The sequence below is a fragment of the Schistocerca piceifrons genome, chromosome 4 (assembly GCF_021461385.2).
Source record: "Schistocerca piceifrons isolate TAMUIC-IGC-003096 chromosome 4, iqSchPice1.1, whole genome shotgun sequence".
Lineage (NCBI taxonomy): Eukaryota > Metazoa > Arthropoda > Insecta > Orthoptera > Acrididae > Schistocerca > Schistocerca piceifrons.
In genome coordinates, this window is record NC_060141.1 from 222,227,185 (window position 1) to 222,249,973 (window position 22,789).

At 40.8% G+C, this 22,789-nt stretch overlaps 1 protein-coding gene across 2 annotated transcripts in view; it reads left to right on the forward strand.

Moving 5' to 3' along the window:
• The first annotated feature begins 2,564 nt into the window (after nucleotides 1-2,564).
• Nucleotides 2,565-22,789, forward strand: part of LOC124796461 (multicystatin-like) — a 256,291-nt gene continuing 236,066 nt past the window's right edge. The window contains exon 1 of one of the 2 annotated variants that reach the window (XM_047260685.1): nucleotides 2,565-2,722. In XM_047260685.1, the coding sequence (XP_047116641.1) occupies nucleotides 2,639-2,722 (84 nt within the window). In that variant the 5' untranslated portion in view covers nucleotides 2,565-2,638. The remainder of the gene's footprint in view (nucleotides 2,723-22,789) is intronic. The other variant, XM_047260684.1, reaches the window with a different exon arrangement.

Sequence of the window (22,789 nt, forward strand, 5' to 3'; positions counted from 1 at the left end):
CATCTCTAGGGATGCTGAAAGACAACATCCGACGCCAATGCCTCACCATAACTCCGGACATGCTTTACAGTGCTGTTCACAACATTATTCCTCGACTACAGCTATTGTTGAGGAATGATGGTGCACATATTGAGAATTTCCTGTAAAGAACATCATCTTTGCTTTGTCTTACTTTGCTATTCTGATCAGATGAATCGCCATCTGTCGGACATTTTTTGAACTTTTGTATTTTTTTTGTTCTACTGAAACCCCATGTCATTCCAAGCATGTGCGTCAATTTGTATCTCTTTATTTACATTATTCCGTGATTTATTCAGTTTTCAAAATTATACTGACTTTTTGATCACCCGGAATATAGTTCTGGCAATACTGGCCGTGACCTTCTTCTTCTGTACAGATGCACACATATTACCCGAACTCTTACGGAACTTGGTAAGAATGTCTTCCACGAGTAATGAGCGTGTTGGGTAGGGACGCTACGAATGCAGTGTCCTCTGTGCCCTCGGGTGGCTCAGAAAGCCGGCACGGTAACTCAGAGTGTTCGGTCAGAGGGTTGTGTGCTCTCTCTAATAAAAAAAACTGAGTCAAGGAATCGACGATCAGCTTGAACGGATGTCTTGTGACGTCCACCCAGACCAAACACAACGAACTATAACGAAAAAAAAAAAATCACAGGTGGATAGCGCGTCTGCCATGTAAGCAGGAGATCCCGGGTTCGAGTGCCGGTCGAGGCATAGATTTTCACCTGTCCCCGTTGATATATATCATCGCCCGTCAGCAGCTGAAGATATTAATATATAATTCTAATTATGCATTATTCTTCTGCGTTGTTGTTCACTAAATACAGAGACTATGGCCTTCAGCTATAAGGAATTCCTTAAGAACAAGCATAGCGACAACAATCTTAAATAATGTATCAGATGTTGCACCAGCAAGTAAAAAATTCTGATAGACATTTATCTCATTGAACCTCAAGTAGAGCAACTGTCACAGCTTCCGCATCTTGATCGTCCATAACTTCAAACCATACTGGATATTGCACATTTTTATTGAGTATTTTAGGAAGACATTCAATAACATTGCACAACATTATTGTACACTACGCCTATGGGCCGCTGGCCAACGCTATTGCCCGCTATTCTCGCTTACATAACAGGCGTTCTGGCAAGCTGTGAGACTAGCAATCTTTGAAGTATTAGTGGCATGTCGGTTAACTATCTGGGAGTAAGATTGCGAAACGAAAAGAAATGGAACGAGTAGGTAGACAGATTCTGCTTTAGAGACGGCAGATGAAGGACTACGAATTTTTGGTTGCTTTCTGGGAGAGTGTTAACATTTACGTAATATAAGGGGTACCGGGTACAAAACATTTGTGCACCCATTTTTGGGCACCGTCTTGTTAAGAGTCTTTGTGAATCCTAGCAAGTCGTAGTAAAAGAAGACATCGAAGCAGTTCACACGCGTGTTGCTACATATGATACTGCACGGTTCGGTAGTACAAGTGTGTTACGGAAATACTCCGTGAGCTTAGAAGGGAATTCTTGGTGTGTAGAAGACGAGCGTTTCACAAAACGCTATTGAGAGCAGCATTCGATAGAGATTGCTGAATGGTTCTGTTGTAGCCAACGGTCGTCTCGCATAAGAACCAATAAGGGAAAATAAAGGACACTAGGTCTCATACAGAGGCACACAGTCAATCACTTTTCACTCACTCCGTTTCCCAGAGGGAGAAGAATGAGAATGACAGGAGGCGTGGAGTGTGCGCTAAGATGGGCGACGTGAGTGGCTCTGAGCACTATGGGACGTAACTTCTGAGGTCATCAGTCCCCTAGAACTTAGAACTACTTAAACCTAACCAACCTAAGGACATCACACACATCCATGCCCGAAACAGGATTCGAACCTGCGACCGCAGCTGTCGCGCGGTTCCAGACTAAATCGCCTACAACCGCTCGGCCACTCCGGCCGGCTGGGCGACGTGAATTTCTTTCTGACGTGTTTTTTTCGTGTGGAAGTTGGATAAATGGTTAAACATCTCAGTTAACTAAAATGTGAGTAAATATCTCGCGTGAAGAAAGAAGAATAAAATTGTCTTCAGAGTAAAATCGATTGATATTTTCCGGGCAACATTGTGCCACTAAAGACAGAGAACCGGAAATTACTACTGCAAGTTCGCACAGGGGCCTATAAGAAATCATTCTTCACACGCTATACCAGTCTTTGTAACGGCAAAAATCATTTATGTAACTGGTCGGAGAGCGACAACACTGATGGTTTTAACTTCCTTTTTTCTTGTCTTGTGAATGCTATCACCATCTTGTTTATTTTCTTTCCTGCTGCTGTGCAATTGTTACAAGCGTAGCAGGATAATTTTCTTCGGTATAATCTCGCGCTTCGTTTTACGTACACAGAATTACAAGGCACGCCGTATACTTTCAACGCTATCGAGGCATGAGATGATAAGAAGTGGGTGCACAGCCAATAGCCGCTCAGCTATTGTCTAGCCCCCCTCCATCGCAACGTCACCGCCAACGACACACTATAATAATAGCGACGCCTTTTTCGTATCGTTAGTTGTCGTGATTACAGCAGAAGGAGACTGTGGATTTGCGCTGCTGCCGCTGTTAATCTTCCGACCATGAAACTAGTTTACTTCCTGGTGTTATACTGTTCATGCATTTCGGTAAATGCACACCCCCCATGGTTCTGTAATGAGACAGAAGTAAGTACAAAAATTTCAGAAATCGATATACAATATTTTTTCTTACGCTACTAGCAAATATGTAGGAAACAACGTTGAATGTGGATGAAAAATAAAATGAAAAGGGAGTTAAAGTTTCAAGATTTATATATGTTTTATTAATTATTTGGCTCGAGGTAAAAACGAAAAAGTAAAGTTTACATGCCGTTCGTCAACTTAGGAAAAAACAAAATAATTATTTATACCTGGGCACTAAACTTTCTAGTTCACTTCCTTCACACGCAGTTTCAGTAAAGACTATCAAAAAGGTGTTCAAAATCGCCTTTACAAAACGAAAGTTAGTCAATTGAGAATCTGTGAGTCAAACAAGAAGACCTTACACTTTGACTCTTTGTTTATAAATTTGTTTGGTTTTATCTTTACTTACCACCTGTGCGGCATATCATTGTAACCTAACATGTATTGCTGTCATTAATTTGGTGCATTGTTTACATTCTTCAACCTGTGTCAACATCACTAGCATGTACAATGATTAAAGATGGTTAAACAAATTTAAATTTATACGTGTGTGGAGGTTTAGTTCGGTTCAAACCGAAAAATTTCAGTAACGTATTTCGTCATTTTTTATAGTAAAAATCCACAGATATTTCTAGTTTTCTGTTTTATTTTTTATTACTTATAATTATACTAGCTGGGGTACCCAGCTTCGCTCATGGAGGAGGTATGAGAATGTGTGGTAGATGGAATAAAAGGAGAAACTTTTAAGTATGAGAGGTAAAACAAAACAAAAAAAGTTGAAAATGTATTCCAACTATTTACAGCATTTGTTAAAGTAAATTTTTTTATTGAAATCATATTCTAGCTATTTGCAACACTTGTTTATAAACAACATTTTTCATTTTGTTTTCTGAGGCGCATACGTACAAATTTTTCGAATTTTCTACTCGAGAGCAAGCTACTTGTAGTAGATCATGAGAGAAGCAGGAGTTTTTGATGTCGATGCCGCAACATTTAAAGTTTGTCCTTGCGCTTCCTTAACTGTAAAACAGTAGACTAATCTGATTGGAAATTGCAGTCTTTTAAATTAGAATGGCAGTTCAGTAGAGATCAGTGGTATTCTGGGGATAAATAATGTGTGTCGTTTGTACTTTCCAGTCTTAAGTTCGGCTGCGATGATGTTATTCGATAGCTGTCTGTGTTCGTACTTGTTCCATTACAAAGTTTTGGTGAGTTGAGATTTCTGAGTAGTATGAACGGAGATACAATTTTATGTCTAAGGCGGTGTAATGGCATTCCTGCTATTTGCAAATTCTGTAGGGAAGTTAACACTTTCTTCAACGTTTGCCATCGTGTCGATCGATTTGTATATTCTCTCTTTACCTGGAATTTTCTTTTGAATATTAAAGCTGATATTGCCGACAGGAGTTTTTAGTTGCCAAAACTGCCCTTTAAAATAGCCAGTCCGTATTGGTATAATTGTGAACATTTTTTGGATAAATTAGGTCGACGATCTCGTTTTCAGCAGCGGCTATGTTGCAGAAGTCGCTGTTGAGTTAATGGGCCTGTCGTCTGGTCAATAGGCTATGTGTCTTCGCCTGTTTGTAAAAGTTGAGCAAAATGCGCTGTTGTTTCGTCTTTCGATAGTTCAGCTCTCATATTTGTAAGCGTGGCCAGAGATGTGACTTCTTTTAAGCATGAGTTGATGTCGTCTCCTGGTATTGTCTTGGGGATAACTGGAAGTGTTTGCTGAAAGTCTCCTGAGAGTATGATTAACTCTCCTCCCGTCACTTCAGGACTTCCTCGCAAGTCTTGTAATGTTCTGTCCATGGCGTTGAGCGTTTTTTTATGTGCCATTGTGCATTCGTCCCAAAAGATAATTTTATCTTGCTTTAGAAGTTAACCCCGTCCACTTGCTCTTGAAATTGTACATACCGGGAACTGTTGTTCGGCTGTATTCAACGCTAGTTGTAGGGCGGAACGGGCAGTTCACCCTCCTTCTGAAACTGTGGCTGCAATACCGGATGATGCCAGCGCACGTTCGACGTGTTGTTTTGCACGTATTTCCACCAGCAATAGATTTATTGGAAACATTTTTTCGGTGCCGCCTGGTGCGTCCAAGTACATAATTCTTGATAAGATTGTAAATTTCCTTTTGGTTGTCATTGAGGAGTGGTTTATTGTGAGCAATGTATTAAAGTAGCTTGTTGATTTTGCAACTTTTTTCTTTTTAATTTCGTAGTTTATCACACTGATAGCATCTTTTCGTGGTGATTGCATCTCAAGTTGTACTAAAGATCTGTTTGTTTGTTGCTAAACATTTGTTTTCTAAGTGAATGAATGTTTCATTGAAGATGTCGATGAATTGGTCAGCTCAGGATGAGCTTGTCGAATTCGTGCACTCTTTGAAGAAGTCCCATAGCTGTTTTGGTTTCGATGGGTTACATGCTGTTAGAATTAGGGCGAATAATTCTCTCATTTGTTCAGCTGAGGCTGTCAGTAAGGCTTCTTGCAGTGTTAATTCCCAGTGGTTGTCGTTTCCCAATAGTCCTAAGCATTGTCATGCTGTATATCTGTCACAAGTAACCGTCAACAGTCATGGGATGTGTGAAAATTTTTGGTTCCCATATTTCGTGTATCAACATCTGGAGATAGAAACATTCTGTATTGTTCGGTGTATACTCGGCCTAGTGCGCTAGTTTTCATGATACCTGAATGATCTTCTCTTGGAATTCCTTGTTTCCGTCGTTGAAAGTTTTTTCTTGTTGTGTTCTTCATTTAATAGGTAGGGAGGAAGACAATGTTTTCGCGAATGGATCATTTTAGCACAGTTGGTAAAAAGCTGTTAATTTTGTGTTCTGAGGTGGTTCGCTTGCAATGTTTCTGGCGGTGTCTTTTGTGGAGTAAACTCCCTCTCCATTCTCCAAATTTACTGCTAGATGCTGCACAGTTGGTTCGTATTCGTGTATGGGAAAACTGAAAATCCGGCAGGCTGCTTCTTTACCGTTGATGTATTGTCCCATTTGGTAGATGAGGATCTCGACGTTTCTGTTTTGTTGTTAACTGCCTTTGGCTGTTTGAAATACTGCCATGTCAACTTCCTTTGATGGATTTAACTGAATTGCAGTATTCTACGTTTATGTGTGCTTGGAATATTGTGCAAAGTAGTGTGTTACATCGTACTACCCATTGATTATCTATTTCCAGTTCATCACTGCCTTGTTATTCGTATTTTTGCTGTGCAGTCGCCGTTTTTGGGTGCTCATTTTCTGTATTTGGGATAGCCACCTACTCCGATTTGCGTGTTGTCTAAGTATTGACAAACTGTCGTTTAATGGCCCACATGGTCCGTGAATCATCTTTTTCGCGATCATGTCGTACAGTTCCATATCTTATTATGGGTTGGGAAATTCAGCTTGGATGATTTTGTCGGTATCTGTGCGAGGAATTTTGTCGTGCAGTCATATGTGATTTTGTGAGTGAGGCAGTTCTCGGTTTTGCCATTCGATTGTGTACATCCAGCATCTAACGGTTCCAAGGATGTGATGTTTTCTGATGACTTCAATAAATCTCATTTGTTTTTTTGGGAACTCCGGCTGTTATGTGGTGTTGATGCATGTGGAATTGTCCGTATCTTAGTTGTTCTTTGAATTCCGGCCACGACGACTTGCATGTGAATGTTATTAAGAAGTCAGGTCGACCATATTTTCTTATGCACGTCACGGCATCTTGAGTGAATTCGTGCATGTCTCGGACTTATGTATGATGACGGTAAGATTACCATTGTTCCAATGTCGTAAATGTTTCTGTCATTTATGATGAGGTCTTGAAGGTGGATGTATCCTTCCGTGCTTAGTTCTTCTGGTTGAGTCTTACGGACATCATCCGTTCCGCTTCTATTTTTGCATACAACTCTACCACGAATTGTTGAAATAAATGACGCGTTTTGAGAATGCGACCGTGTGTTTCATTGTCTATTATCATTAAACGGCAAGCGTAGAACTCCTTGGAGGTGACTTTTTGTTTTTCTCTACGCCTGTTTCAGTTGGATTTGTTTGATATTAAAATGACATCCGTCCTCTCCGTGCAGAAATAGTAATGAATACTTGAGGGCATCATATGTACGGTGTGTGTCTCTGCAATTTGTTGTAGTCTTTCTTTTCTTCGTTGTACAATTATGTCACGGCTTGTGTTTCATTGTCCACAATTACGATGGCGACTTCGTATATCTGAGGTGCATTAATTCGACGTTCGTGTTCTCCTTGTAGTCTTTTGTCGGCTCGAATTTTAACTTTATAGTCATGAGAAATCATTCGGTCTAATGCTGTTTTGAATATGTGAATCAGCTGATATATATTCGAGTAAGCTCCTCTGTACATCTCGGGCTACTCCCCGTCTCAGTCAACTGATACTTGTGCATCGTTAATAATTTTCTGCTTCTTCGTTTCTGATGAAATATGCTTGCAGAAATTTGTGGTGTTCGTTGGGTAGTGGTAATATTGATTTCACGTTGTGATAAATTTATCCTTGGATGGAGACAACATGATCGATTTCATCTCTGTTAGTGTTGATCGAAAAGACACCGAAAGCAGTCATTTGGAAGCAGGCATTGTACGCTTTTATATTTTGATTCAGGAGTTTCCCCAATCATGTTATGTAAAAATTCATGCGGAAGTGCTTCCAGTGGTGTTAATCGAATTTTTCCATTCATGCAACAGAATCCTGGTGTTTCTCTATTGAATTTGTTCGCTTTGCAAAATTGACAGATGTTATCCATTTTTCCGATTACGACGTGTTTGTGTTTGTTATATTCTTTCGTCGGGTCTTACTGGAAAAATAGGTTGTGCTGTTCAGTTGTCCTCGTCCGCACTTCTCGTAGGGTGATATTTTCATGGCTCGCTTCAGTTCGCGGTCTTTTATTATAAGACTGTGTCGCAATTCTTGATTCTCCAGTCCGTTCATTTCGATGTTCTTCGGTTTCTCCGCTTCTCACGGTGCTCATTCTCGTTCGTTGGGAATTTAAACGTGTGTCGGTACCGGTTTGAATTATCGCGATCGACGGTTTAACATCTGTGTGTGCTTGTAGGCTAAATAAAGGAAGTGGGCTTGTCTCAGCTTGATGTAACAATTTATTAACGAAACCCTGAGGGCGGAACAGACAATAATACTCGTGCGAAGGCGTGAGAAAATTTCGGTACACACTTGGGTTCACGCTTTCGCCAAGGAGCGTGGAACAATAGAACGTGGAACAGAACACCACAATCAAAGAGTAAATCACAGAACAAATGTCGCTTGTGTTTAGCGTATCTGTAGTTCAGTGGCGAAGTTTTGCTGCCTGTACTTTCAAACACCCGCGCATGTCACGGCGCTGGACGATGACAGAAGACGCCACAACGTGTCGCCGTTTTACTTCATAACTGCAAGATCTGCTTCTCTTTTACGTTTGGGCATTGTCTAAAATATAAATCAAAATTTTATCAACACTTACACTAAGTACACTTCCGTTTCACACGTTATTTTCGGTTTATATTGTCACTGTATCACTTTGACTACTCACGCTTCACTGTTGGTTTTTATACAATTACTGCAGTACTTTTTCGGCACCTTCCTTCATAACTGATAAGAAACTGATGTTAAAACCCACGACGGGTCTTGCATTATTCCAGTGGCAAATTCCAGAACACATTGAAAAGGCATCGAATAATGGTCCACAATGTTCTACAGTGATCTGGGATGTTCCCGAACATTCTAGAATCTTCCTAAATGTTCCAGACTATTTCAGAACATCAAAGACCATTGGGGATCATTCCGGAATGTCGTGGAATGCTCCCGAATACTCTCAAATATTCTGGAATGTTCTCGAATACTCTCGAAATTTCTAGAGGGTGAAACATGCCAGCCCTTATATCTTCAAAAGCACGCCCTTCAGGTAAAAACGGGAACCTTATTCATGGATAGGGAATAGAGTGGTACCACAACATATAACTCCCTTGATCATACTGGGACTCATTCCTGAGTTTTATCGATGAATACATTGTACACTTACTTTTATAATGTATATTTATTAAGCTACCATCCATCCATCTGTCCATTCATTGATTCATTCCCCCTCATGTTCATAAATAATGTTATGAAGCAGAGCATTAAGTTACACATTAATTGGCGGAATAAGTCACTGAAGGTTGCACTTATATATGTGCTTGGCAGTCTGGGGCCATTACTAGATATGAACTATGTATATGAAACAGAAGACTCAAAGAAGAATGGTATGTTTCAAGAAGGATTCATTTAGAAACTGTACGAGGTTTATAGAAATGCTTATCAGACTGCAGTGGTAGGGATTACAAGATAGATGTAGTGGATCATAAGATATGTTTATTGTTGAATTTCTTAGTCTGTGCCAAAGAAAGTAAAACCAAGTATTAACTCCTCCCACATACCTCTTGTAAAATGACTGTGACGATAAAATAAGATAACTTAAGAGCCTGTGTGAAGGCTGACCAACACTTTTTCTTCCTGTATTTCATTTGCAAATAGAACAGGAAAGGAAGAAATGGAAGTGGTATTAGAATTAGCCTTTGCCACAGGGTTTAAGGTGGCTTATGAAGTATTTAGCTTTTTAGTTCGTTACATGGAACATTTTGCAAGATAGATCGTAATGATGTGGAACAAGTCATTTTACATTCACATTACAAATTAATTATGCATGTGGTGATATTCTGAACATTTCTAAGTTATATATATATATTCTTTTACAGTTGTCAATGAGAAACTTCCTCACTTTGTTTTCAAATTTTTCTTTGCTATCTGATTGACATTTTATATCACTGGGTAAATGATCAAAAATTTTTGTAGAGGCATTGTACACTCCATTTTGTGCTAAAGACACCCTTAATGTGGAGTGATGAATGTTGTTTTTCCTTCAGGTATTGCGATTTGGTACATCACTGTTCCTTTAGAACTCAAAGAGTGTCTTATTTAGAAGAAACTTGTGAAGCAATAGTCAGAATGCCCAACTCCTTAAACAGACGTCTGTAAGAAGATTGTGGGTGAGCACCACATATTATTCTTACAGCACGTTTTTGCACAATGACGACTTTCTTTCTTAAAGATGAGTTATTCCAGAACCAGTGACAGCTGCTGTGTAAGAGCTCAAAGAGCACATGAACATCCTAACTTTCGACACCTTGCGCATTTATTGGTTATTTTTCTTTGAATGCTGTTAAACGCAACACAGATGCTGCAATCCAAACGACACAGCACTTAGATCAGTCAATCATCGAAACTGAATGCTTACAAAATGGCAAAATAATAGAAAACGTAACAGTAAATATGCATGCTATGGAGCGAACAAGTGACAAGGAAGCTGCTCAGAAGCCAATATCAGCACAGTATGAGAAAATAAAAGAATGTTCTTGTTGTTGTGGTTTTCAGTCCTGAGATTGGTTTGATGCAGCTTTCCATGCTACTCTTTCCTGTGAAAGCTTCTTCATCTCCCAGTACCTACTGCAGCCTACATCCTTCTGAATCTGCTTAGTGTATTTATCTATTGATCTCCCTCTACGATTTTTACCCTCCACGCTGCCCTCCAGTACTAAATTGGTGATCCCTTGATGCCTCAGACCATGTTCTACCAACCGATCCCTTCTTCCGGTCAAGTTGTGCCACAAACTCCTCTTCTCCCCAATTCTATTCAATACCTCCTCATTAGTTATGTCATCTACCCATCTAATCTTCAGCATTCTTCTGTAGCACCACATTTCAAAAGCTTCTATTCTCTTCTTGTCTAAACTATTTATCGTCCATGTTTCACTTCCATACATGGCTACGCTCCATACAAATACTTTCAGAAACGACTTCCTGACACTTAAATCTATACTCGATGTTAACAAATTTCTTCAGAAACGCTTTCCTAGCCTTTGCCAGTCTACATTTTATATCCTCTCTACTTCGACCATCATCAGTTATTTTGCTCACCAAATAGCAAAACTCCTTTACTATTTTAAGTGTCTCATTTCCTCACCCGCCTTAATTCGACTACATTCCATTATCCTCGTTTTGCTTTTGTTGATGTTCATCTTATACCCTCCTTTCAAGACACTGTCCATTCCGTTCAACTGCTCTTCCAAGTCCTTTGCTGCCTCTGACAGAATTACAATGTCATCGGGGAACCTCAAAGTTTTTATTTCTTCTCCATGGATTTTAATACCTACTCCGAACTTTTGATTTGTTTCCTTTACTGCTTGCTGAATATACAGATTGAATAGCATTGGGGAGAGGCTACAACCCTGTCTCACTCCCTTCCTAACCACTGCTTCCCTTTCATGTAACTCGACTCTTATAACTGCCATCTGGTTTCTGTACAAATTGTAAATAGTCTTTCGCTCCCTGTATTTTACCCCTGCCACCTTTAGAATTTGAAAGAGAGTATTACAGTCAACATTGTCAAAAGCTTTCTCTAAGTCTACAAATGCCAGAAACGTAGGTTTGCCTTTCCTTAATCTTTCTTGTAAGATAAGTCATAGGGTCAGTATTGCCTCACGTGTTCCAACATTTCTACAGAATCCAAACTGATCTTCCCCGAGGTCAGCTTCTACCAGTTTTTCCATTCGTCTGTAAAGAATTCACGTTAGTATTTTGCAGCTGTGACTTATTAAACTGATAGTTCGGTAATTTTCACATCTGTCAACACCTGCTTTCTTTGGAATTGGAATTATTATATTCTTCATGAAGTCTGAGGGAATTTCGCCTGTCTCATACATCTTGCTCACCAGATGGTAGAGTTTTGTCAGGACTGGCTCTCCCAAGGCTGTCAGTAGTTCTAATGGAATGTTGTCTACTCCCGGGGCCTTGTTTCGACTTAGGTCTTTCAGTGCTCTGTCAAACTCTTCACGCAGTATCATACCTCCCATTTCATCTTCATCTAACTCATCTTCCCTTTCCATAACATTGTCCTCAAGGACATCGCCCCTGTATAGACCCTCTATATACTCCTTCCACCTTTCTGCTTTCCATTCTTTGCTTAGAACTGGGTTTTCATCTGATCTCTTGATATTCACGCAAGTGGTTCTCTTATCTCCAAAGGTCTCTTTAATTTTCCTGTAGGCAGTATCTATCTTACCCCTCTACATCCTTACATTTGTCCTCTAGCCATCCCTGCTTAGCTATTTTGCACTTCCTGTCGATCTCATTTTTGAGACGTTTGTATTCCTTCTTGCCTGCTTCATTTACTGCATTTTTATATTTTCTCCTTTCAGCAGTTAAATTCAGTATCTCTTCTGTTACCCAAGGATTTCTACTAGCCCTCGTCTTTTTACCTACTTGATCCTCTGCTGCCTTCACTATTTCATTCCTCAAAGCTACCCATTCTTCTTCTACTGTATTTCTTTCCCCCATTCCTGTCAATTGTTCCCTTATGCTCCCCCTGAAACTCTGTACAACCTCTCGTTCTTTCAGTTTATCCAGGTCCCATCTCCTTAAATTCCCACCTTTTTGCAGTTTCTTCAGTTTTAATCTACAATTCATAACCAATAGAGTGTGGTCAGAGTCCACATCTGGCGCTGGAAATGTCTTACAATTTAAAACCTGGTTCCTAAATCTCTGTCTCACCATTATATAGTCTATCTGAAACCTTCTAGTATCTCCAGGCTTCTTCCATGTATACAACCTTCTTTCATGATTATTGAACCAAGTGTTAGCCATGATTAAGTTATGCTCTGTGCAAAATTCTACCAGGCGGCTTCCTCTTTCACTTCTTACACCCATTCCATATTCACCTACTACGTTTCCTTCTCTTCCTTTTCCTACAGTCGATTTACAGTCACCCATGACTATTAAATTTTCATCTCCCTTCACTACCTGAATAATTTCTTCTATCTCATCATACATTTCATCAATTTTTTCGTCATCTGCAGAGCTAGTTGGCATATAAACTTGTACTACTGTAGTAGGCGTGGGCTTCGTGTCTATCTTGGCCACAATAATGCGTTCACTAAGCTGTTTGCAATAGCTTACCTGCACTCCTATTTTTTAATTCATTATTAAACCTACTCCTGCATTACCCCTATTTGATTTTGTATTTATAACCCTGTATTCACCTGACCAAAAGTCTTGTTCCTCCTGCCACCGAACTTCACTAATTCCCACTATATCTAACTTTAACCTATCCATTTCCCTTTTTAAATTTTCTAACCTACCTGCCCAATAAATAAAAGAAAAGGAATAGTGTAAATTCGCGTAGTCGTCAGTCATCTGTTTGTTTTGAACGGCTTGTGAGGTAAAAGAGAGGAAAAAAATTGTTAGGGATGGATATGGACTGCGCCTGTTGTGTACGGATTCAGGGGGAATTTGCCATCGTCCGTTAACAGCTGGAAGCTGTGTTGGCCGCGGTCGACAAGCTCCAGGCTGTTGCCCTGGGCCGCAGTGACATTGGGACACACCGAGGCGAGCGCCTTGGCGCCTCTGGAACCTGTAGCATCGCCTGGGATCTCTGATGCCACTGCGCCCTCGGATTCGGACGTCTTTGCCGGTCGACACTTGCCAGACGGTGACTGACGAACCGTAGCGGGGTCGCGAATCGCTGGGCGGAAGGCGAAAGTTGGTGCTGGCCGCAAGGCTGTACCCTTACGTCTCCGCAACAGTTTTGAGGTACTGCCCACTACTGAAAGAACTTCTGAGCCAGCAAGGGCGGTCTTCCTGAGAGGTCCGGACAAGCGCAGAGGGTGGGATTGCTTGTCATTGGGAGCTCCAATGTTAGGCGTGTGATGGAGCTCCTTAGGGATATGGCAGCTAAGGATGGGAATAAAGCCAATGTGCACTCCGTGTGCATACCGGTAGGAGTCATCCAAGATGTGGAAAGGGTCCTTCCGGATGCCTTGAAGGGTACAGGGTGCAGCCAACATGCATGTGGTGGCTCATGTCGGCACTAATGATGTGTGTCGCTATGGATCGGAAGAGATTCTCTCTGGTTTCCGGCGGCTATCTGAGTTGGTGAAGACTGCCAGTCTTGCTAGCGAGATGAAGGCAGAGCTCACCATCTGCAGCACCGTCGACAAGACCGACTGCGGACCTTTAGTACAGATCCGAGTGGAGGGTCTGAATCAAGAGGCTCAGACGGTTCTGCGACCGTGTAGGCTGCAGATTCCTCGACTTGCGCCATAGGGTGGTGGGGTTTCGGGTTCCGCTAAATGGGTCTGGTGTCCACTACACACAGGAGGCGGCTACAAAGGAGCAGGGCTGTGTGGCGTGGACTGGGCGGTTTTTTAGGTTAGATAGTTTCGCGAAAGATCAAAAAGGGCTCCAGTCTCAATGGGTACATGGCAAAGAAACGACAAGAATTGACCAAGCAACAGTCAGTATTGTAGTTGTAAATTGTCGTAGCTGTGATAGAAAAGTACCAGAGCTTCAAGCGCTGATAGAAAGCACTGAACCTGAAATCGTTATAGGAACAGAAAGGTGGCTAAAGCCGGATAAATATTTACACAGGCGCAAAGCGTGTTCAGAAAGACTAGATTAAATAACGTAGGTGGTGGTGTGGTTGTGTCTGTTGGTAGAAATTTATCTTGTAGTGAAGTTGAAATAGATAGTTCCTGCGAATTACTATGGTTATAGGTTATACTCAAAAGCCGTACCAAAATAATAATTGGCTCCTTCTACCGACCACCCGACTCTGGTGATATAATAGCTGAACGGTTCAAAGAAAACTTAAATCTCATTACAAATAAGTACCCCACTCATACAGTTATAATTGGTGGAGACTTCAATCTACCCTCGATTTGTTGGCGAAAATACACGTTCAAAGCCGGTGGCAGACAAAAAACATCTTCCGAAATTGTACTAAATGCTTTCTCTGAGAATTACTTTGAACAATTAGTTCATGAGCCCACACGAATTGTAAATGGTTGCGAAAACACACTTGACCTCTTAGCCACAAATAATCCTGATCTAGTACAGAGCGTCATGATGGATACAGCGATTAGTGAACACAAGGTCATTTTAGTGAGGCTCAAAACCATATCAACTAAAACCACTAAAAATAAACGCAAAATATATCTATTTAAAACAGCAGATAAAAATTCGCTTGACGCATGCCTAAGAGAGGGTCTCCATTCCTTCCAAGCTAATTATGTAAGTCTAGACCAGATATGGCTCGAATTCAAAGATACAGTATCGATAGCAGAAGATAGATTCATACCACACAAGTTAATAAGAGACGGAACTGATCCACCATGGTACACAAAACACGTCAGAACACTATTGCAGAAGCAACGAAAAAAGCATGCCAAATTCAGAAGAACGCAAAAGCCCCAAGACTGGCTAAGTTTCATGGAAGCACGAAATTTAGTGCGGACGTCAATGCGAGATGCTATTAAAAGTTTCCACAATGAAACATTGTCTCAATATATGGTAGAAAACCCAAAGAGATTGTGGTCGTATATAAAGTTCACCAGTGGCAAAAAACAGTCAATACCGTCCTGCGCGATAGCGATGGAAATGTTACCGATGATGGTGCCACTAAAACGGAGTTACTAAATACAGTTTCCCGTAATTCCTCCACGAATGAAGACGAAGTAAATATTCCACAATTTAAAACCAGAACAGCTGTTAGCATGTGTCACATAAAAGTAGATATCTCAGGTGTTGCGAAACAACTCAAATCACTTAAGAAAGGCAAGTCTTCTGGTCCAGATGGTATACCATTCAGGTTCCTTTCAGAGTATGCAGACGCAATAGAGCCTTTCTTAGCAATCATATACAACCGCTCACTTGACGAAAGGTCTGTTCCTAAAGACTGGAAAGTAGCACAGGTCACACCAATATACAGGAAAGGAAATAGAAGTAACCCATTGAATTACAGACCCATATCACTGACCTCCATTTTGCAGTAGGATTTTGAAGCGTATGCTGTACTCGAACATTATGAATCACCTTGAAGAAAATGACTTATTGACACATAATCAACAGGGATTCAGAAAATATCGTTCTTGTGCAACACAGCTATCTCTTTATTCCCATGAAGTAATGAGTACTGTCGACAAGGGATCTCAGATCGATTCCATATTCCTAGACTTCCAGAAGGCTTTTGATACCGTTCCTCACAAGCGACTATTCATCAAATTGCGTACATATGGAGTACCGTCTCAGTTTTGTGACTGGATTCGTGATTTCCTCTCAGAGAGGTCACAGTTCGTAGTGATAGACGGTAAATTATCGAGTAGAACAGAAGTGATATCTGGCGTTCCTCAAGGTAGTGTCATAGGCCCTCTGCTGTTCCTGATTTACGTAAATGATCTAGGTGATAATCTGAGCAGCCCCCTTAGACTGTTTGCAGATGATGCTGTAATTTACCGTTTAGTAAAATCATCAGACGATCAATTCCAATTACAAAATGATCTAGAGAGAATTTTGTGTGGTGCGTAAAGTGGCAATTGGCACTAAACAAAGAAAAGTGCGAGGTCATCCATATGGGTACTAAAAGAAATCCGATAAATTTTGGGTATGCGATAAATCGCACAAATCTAAGGGCTGTCAATCTGACTAAATACCTAGGAATTACAATTACGAGCAACTTAAATGGGAAAGACCACATAGATAATATTGTGGGGACCGCGAAACAAAGACTGCCCTTTGTTAGCAGAACACTTAGAAGATGTGACTAACCCACTAAAGCGACAGCCTACATTACACTTGTCCGTTCTCTGTTGGAATATTGCTGCGCGGTGTGGGGTCCTTACCAGGCAGGATTGACGGAGGACATCGAAAAAGTGCAAAGAAGGGCAGCTCGTTTCGTGTTATCGAACAATAGGGGGTGAGAGTGTCACTGATATGATACGCGAGTTGGGATGGCGGTCACTGAAACAAAGGCGGTTTTCTTTGCGGCGAGATCTGTATACGAAATTTCAATCACCAACTTTCTCTTCCGAGTGCGAAAATATTTTGTTGATACCCACCTACGTAGGGAGGAGTCATCATCATAATAAAATAAGAGAAATCAGAGCTCGAACGGAAAGATTTAGGTGGTCCTTTTTCCCATGCGCCATTCAAGAGTGGAATGGTAGAGAAGTAGTATGAAAATTGTTTGATGAACCCTCTGCCAGGCACTTAAGTTTGAATTGCAGAGTAGCCTTGTAGATGTAGGTGTATCAGTAAACTAAAAAACAAATTGACCTGCGAATTTGATGGTATTCGTGACAAAATTATTAAATATAGTACCGATAATGTTGTCTCTCAACTTGTGGACACAATCAATGACTCCTTTGAAACTGGCGCGTTCCCAAGTAAACTTAAGCAGTCACCAGTGATACTTGTTTATAAAAGTGGTGACAAATTTCAGGTCACTATCGTTTTCATTTGTATTTTCGAAAATAACTGAATGAATAATATATGACAGATCGCTGCACTTCCAACAATATATATATATGTGCACTCCGTCTTCAGGCCACTAGTGGCCCATCGGGACCATCCGACCGCCGTGTCATCCTCAGAGAGGATGCGGATAGGAGGGGCGTGTGGTCAGCACACCGCTCTCCTGGTCGTTATGATGGTTTTCTGTGACCGGAGCCGCTACTATTCGGTCGAGTAGCTCCTCAATTGGCATCACGAGGCTGAGTGCACCCCTAAAAATGGCGGCTGGATGGTCACCCATCCAAGTGCCGGCCACGCCCGACAGCGCTTAACTTCAGTGATCTCACGGGAACCGGTGTATCCACTGCGGCAAGGCCGTTGCCTATAACAATAAATGTATATAATGAAATAAAATTCTGGCAAACGCACAGAATGATTTCAGAAAAGGCAAATCTACACAAACAGCTCTCTTAAATTTCCTACAACTTGTTTACCGAACTATTGAGGACAAGGAACTGATCTCTGAGATGTTTTTGGACCTTTCCAAAGCGTTTGATCTTGTAAATCATAATCTACTATCTAACGTTGTAACTACTTAAAGTGTTAGTGTGGATCATGGTTATATCGATTTATTCCTCCCAAACCACCTTCCACTTCTTTACGAGAAGGCTTACTTGGGATTTGCAGCCACTCTTCTCTACCGGCTGGCCGGCTGCTGCAAACACTCTTGATTTCTCCGTCGAGTAACGCTACGGTTCTCGGCGCTTCAGTCCGGAACCGCGCGACCGCTACGGTCGCAGTTCGAATCCTGCCTCGGGCATGGATGTGTGTAATGTCCTTAGGTTAGTTAGGTTTAAGTAGTTCTAAGTTCTAGGGGACTGATAACCCCGGATGTTGAGCCCCATAGTGCTCAGAGCCCTTTGAACCATTTTTTTGAGTAACGCTAGGTCCAGGAACTTTTAAGCCTCTTTCTGCTTATGAAATAAGGAGACATATAAAATTTACTTGTCGTCAATTAACGATGTATTTGATCTCCTTACACAATAAAATTCTCACTTTCCACATAAATATGTAACTTTCTGTAAGTCTCTGATACAATCGGATGTTAGAAACAAATTAAGTTACAGTTAGAAGAAAGTTGGCTTGGATACCGTGAACTGTCTAAACATGAATGATAAAATGAGTCTTGCCTATAACAAGGCTGTGTCAAGAGTCAACAAAAGCACTTTTTCAACTGTTCTTGTTTTTATAACAATAGTCAGTGACACAATAAGCACAGTGTTGCATGGAAACTCTACGGTTCTTCCTTATACACTCAGTAAAACATCTATGGACTGCCCGACAGGTACTTGTCGTTGCCGTCCGACTGCCGCGTCTACTTTCTTCCCGCGACTGATTTTGAACCTGCACACACAAACATGTGACGCCGGGTAGGCAGGATTCAAATGGTTCAAATGGCTCTGAGCACTGTGGAACTTAACATCTGAGGTCATCAGTCCCCTAGAACTTAGAACTACTAAAACCTAACTAACCTAAGGACATCACACACATCCATGCCCGAGGCAGGATTCGAACCTGCGACCGTAGCGGTCGCACAAAAAAGAAATGGCTCTGAGCACTATGGGACTTAACATCTGTGGTCATCAGTCCCCTAGAGCTTAGAACTACTTAAACCTAACTAACCTAAGGACATCACACACATCCATGCCCGAGGCAGGATTCGAACCTGCGACCGTAGCAAGCGGTCGCACAGTTCCAGACTGAAGTGCCTAGAACCGCTCGGCTACACCGGCCGGCAGATAGAATTCTATCATCCTACACTCATATCTAGAATATCGTGTGTTCAAGATGGCAGAAGGTGGAATGGTTCTAGAATTTACACAGAAATTCCCGAATCACTACACATTCCCCCCTCCCACAGATCGAACATGCGATATTTTACACATAATCATTATGCAAATAATATCACTCATAATAACATTTCATATCTTAACAGTATACATTTCTTACATATACGCTACTGGCCATTAAAACTGCTACAACACGAAGATGACGTGCTATAGACGCGAAATTTAACCGACAGGAAGAAGATGCTGTGATATGCAAATGATTAGCTTTTCAGAGCATTCACACAAGGTTCGCGCTGGTGGCGACACCTAAACGTGCTGACATGAGGAAAGTTTCCAACCGATTCCTCATACACAAACAACAGTTGACCGGCGTTGCCTGGTGAAATGTTGTTGTGATGCCTCGTGTAAGGAGGAGAAATGCGTACCATCACGTTTCCGAGTTTGATAAACGTCGCATTGTAGCCTATCGCGATTGCGGTTTATCATATCGCGACATTGCTGCTCGCGTTGGTCGAGATCCAATGACTGTTTGTAGAATATGGAATCGGTGGGTTCAGGAGGGTAATACGGAACGCCGTGCTGGATCCCAACGGCCTTGTATCACCAGCAGTCGAGATGACAGGCATCTTATCCGCATGGATGTAACGGATCGTGCAGCCACGGCTCGATCCCTGAGTCAACAGATGGGGACGTTTGCAAGACAACAACCATCTGCGCTTTGAACAGTGGACGTTACATTTCAGATGTGTTTCGACCCACGGCTCTACTCTTCATTCGATCCCTGTGAAACCCTACATTTCAGCAGGATAATGCCCGACCGCATGTTGCAGGTCCTGTACGGGCCTTTCTGGATACAGAAAATGTTCGACTGCTGCCCTGGCCAGCACATTCTCCAGATCTCTCACCAATTGAAAACGTCTGGTCAATGGTGGCCGAGCAACTGGCTCGTCACAATACGCCAGTCACTACTCTTGATGAACTGCGGTATCGTGTTGAAGCTGCATGGGCAGCTGTACCTGTACACGCCATCCAAGCTCTGTTTGGCTCAATGCCCAGGCGTATCAAGGCTGTTATTACGGCCAGAGGTGGTTGTTCTGGGTTCTGATTTCTCAGGATCTATGCACCCAAATTGCGCGAAAATGTAATCACATTTCAGTTCTAGTATTGTATATTTGTCCAATGAATATTCGTTGATCTGCATTTCTTCTTGGTGTAGCAATTTTAATGGCCAGCAGTGTATTTACATACATATCTTCATTTCCATAACAATTCTCTATCCTCTGTTGAACAATCTTTTGCTTACTATTTCTCTAATCTTTTCTTATTTTACTTTGTTATTAAAACATGAGCATTACTCGTGGTTTTAGTCAGCTTTACTAATGTTAAAGAATAGTGAGGACTCTTTTTCTTTTCATTATTTCCTTTTTTAAATCGTAAACTTCACCTGTTTATGACACATGAGTAATCTATTTTCTATTCCTAATCTTTTGTACCACCTTTTTCCTAATGTGTTCTATTTTTATTATTTGTAGCTTGGAGGAACTCTGGACTAAATGGAAGTGTTCTTTTTGACACTCATTTATTTCCACGAAACATAATAATGGTAGTCGTTCATATATTTCACACTTCCCAGAATAATATCTATAAAATTTGTGACATTTGTCACGATACTGTCCCTTTGTCCTAGGATCAGCACCTATTCCTTGCTTGTGGGTTGACCTTATGAGAGTACTTCCTCTTTCCTTCTGATAGGTATGCCACTTATAAAAATCCCTATTTTTAGGCCACAGATCGCCCTATCTCCGTAGGTACGCCTGTGCTATATACTTAGTGAATGACGGGTATGCCCCCCTTATCCTTTCTGAGTAGGCCTCACGGTTCATTTCCCTAGTATACATTTCTATGCATATCATAATTAAGTATGTTCTGGTAAAGATATAAATCCATTTTAAACTTCACATTCATTCTTTAATATGTCATTTACTCCCTAAAGTCCTTCTCTGCTTATCAACTTCTACATTTTAATTAGATACTACTTTTACATATACTATTTATGTCCCACTATCCTTCAGTTCATTAGTGTGTTCATTACGCTGACGTTTCTTAATTATCAACATGATTAATACTACTCTTATTTTCATTTTTCTTTCTTTTCTCATGCCTCTCTCTTATTGATCCATTACTCATTACTACTTTAAGTTGTTCGTTGCATATGTGCACCTCTTTTTATGTATATTCGATGTAGAACCGTTGTAGCTTCCTATATATGTGTACATATTTCCATATGTACACATATTTTCCCCACAGCATGTGGCAGTTCTCACATCGTGACAGGCTTCCTCTTATGTGATTTAATATTTGTGTAGAAGTGTATATTTGTGTATATGTGGTTGTGTGTCCGTGTAGTCTGATTCTTCAGCCTTCTTATCTAAGGATAAGATTTAGGGTTTTAGTAACCATGGAAATAAGGAAGGACTTCTGCGATAGAAGTTTGTGAATATGGAAAGAGGGGAAAAAATAGAGAGGTCCTCAAATGAGAAGTAAGAAAAGAAAAAAAAGATATGGATGTTAGGATTGAAAAAGAGAAAGAAGATAGCCCCAAAGACAGGAACCCTTCCAACCCTCCCCCCCCCCCCCCTTCCCTACAATCTATACCCCTCAGGTACTTGAGTGAGACGCCGGAAGAGGTCTAGTGTTTAATCATCCCCTACAGAATGGACTTGTCCCACTTTTACCCTGTGAGGTCCCAAAAGTAAATCCTAGCAACCATATGGAAACGGAAAATGATGAAAAATCAGGCACACTTGTTTGGGAAGGTTGTTTGAAAGGTGGATGTGTGTTATGTGTTAGACACGATTTATCTGTTCTTGGAAGTCATGCTTTTAGCTAAATTATCCAACCCTTTCAAAATTTGTACAAACCCTCCCATCTATACCACATCTCATAAAAGGTATAAATTACTCTATACAAAATAGAAAATCTATACACTACAGTATAACAATTGTTCAGCTAGTCACATCTTATCATACTTTCCACAAATACAATACTCTATTTAGTTTATATCATCTTGATATCACTTTTCTTCTGTGATTCTATTAAGTTGCTTTCTATTTATAGTCATATTCAGTTTTCTAAGCAATAAGATTACAGAATAGTTCTAGATTTTAAAGGAATTTGGTGCAAATAAACTATTTTGGAAGAAACACCAAAAACAACTTGAGATCCGACTGTCATACTCTGCCCGTTAACTCAGAATGTTAACGGTCCTGGGGGATATACAATTTTACATCCTTTACATTGTATTCCCCCATTTTTTATGTGTGTGTATTAAATGCCAATCGAAATATTTCCTCATGGTACCCCAAGTATTATTATATTTTGGGTCCCACAGATCTGATATTAACTTTTCTTGAGCACTGGCAGACCAGTACTTCTCTTTAAATTTCTTTTGAAAGTCTCCCCAAGAGGAAAAATTATTAATTTTTACTGTTCCCCATTCTGAGGCTTCCCCTAGAAGGTACCTCACAGCAAATTCGACCTTTTTGGAATCTTACCATTTTTTGGCAAAGCTTGATTAAATCTTTTTAAGAAAGGGGTCAGATGTACGTCTCCATCTGGCTTAAATTTAGGGAATTGTCTAGATAACCCTGAATTAGCTCCCCATTGCAAATCAGCCACCGTTTCACTAGTTAACACAACATTAGGTGCAGTTACCATTTTTTCTACTTTGCCTTGGATAAGCTTAATTTCTCTCCACAGGTCGTCCTAGCCTTCCTGGTAGCATTAAATTCAAAAGAAGGAATAGGCGATATGTTCCCAGATGTTATTCTCTCAATAACCTTTCGATCTATAATTTCTCTAAATTGTTCCTCCAAACCTATTACATTTATAGTATCAT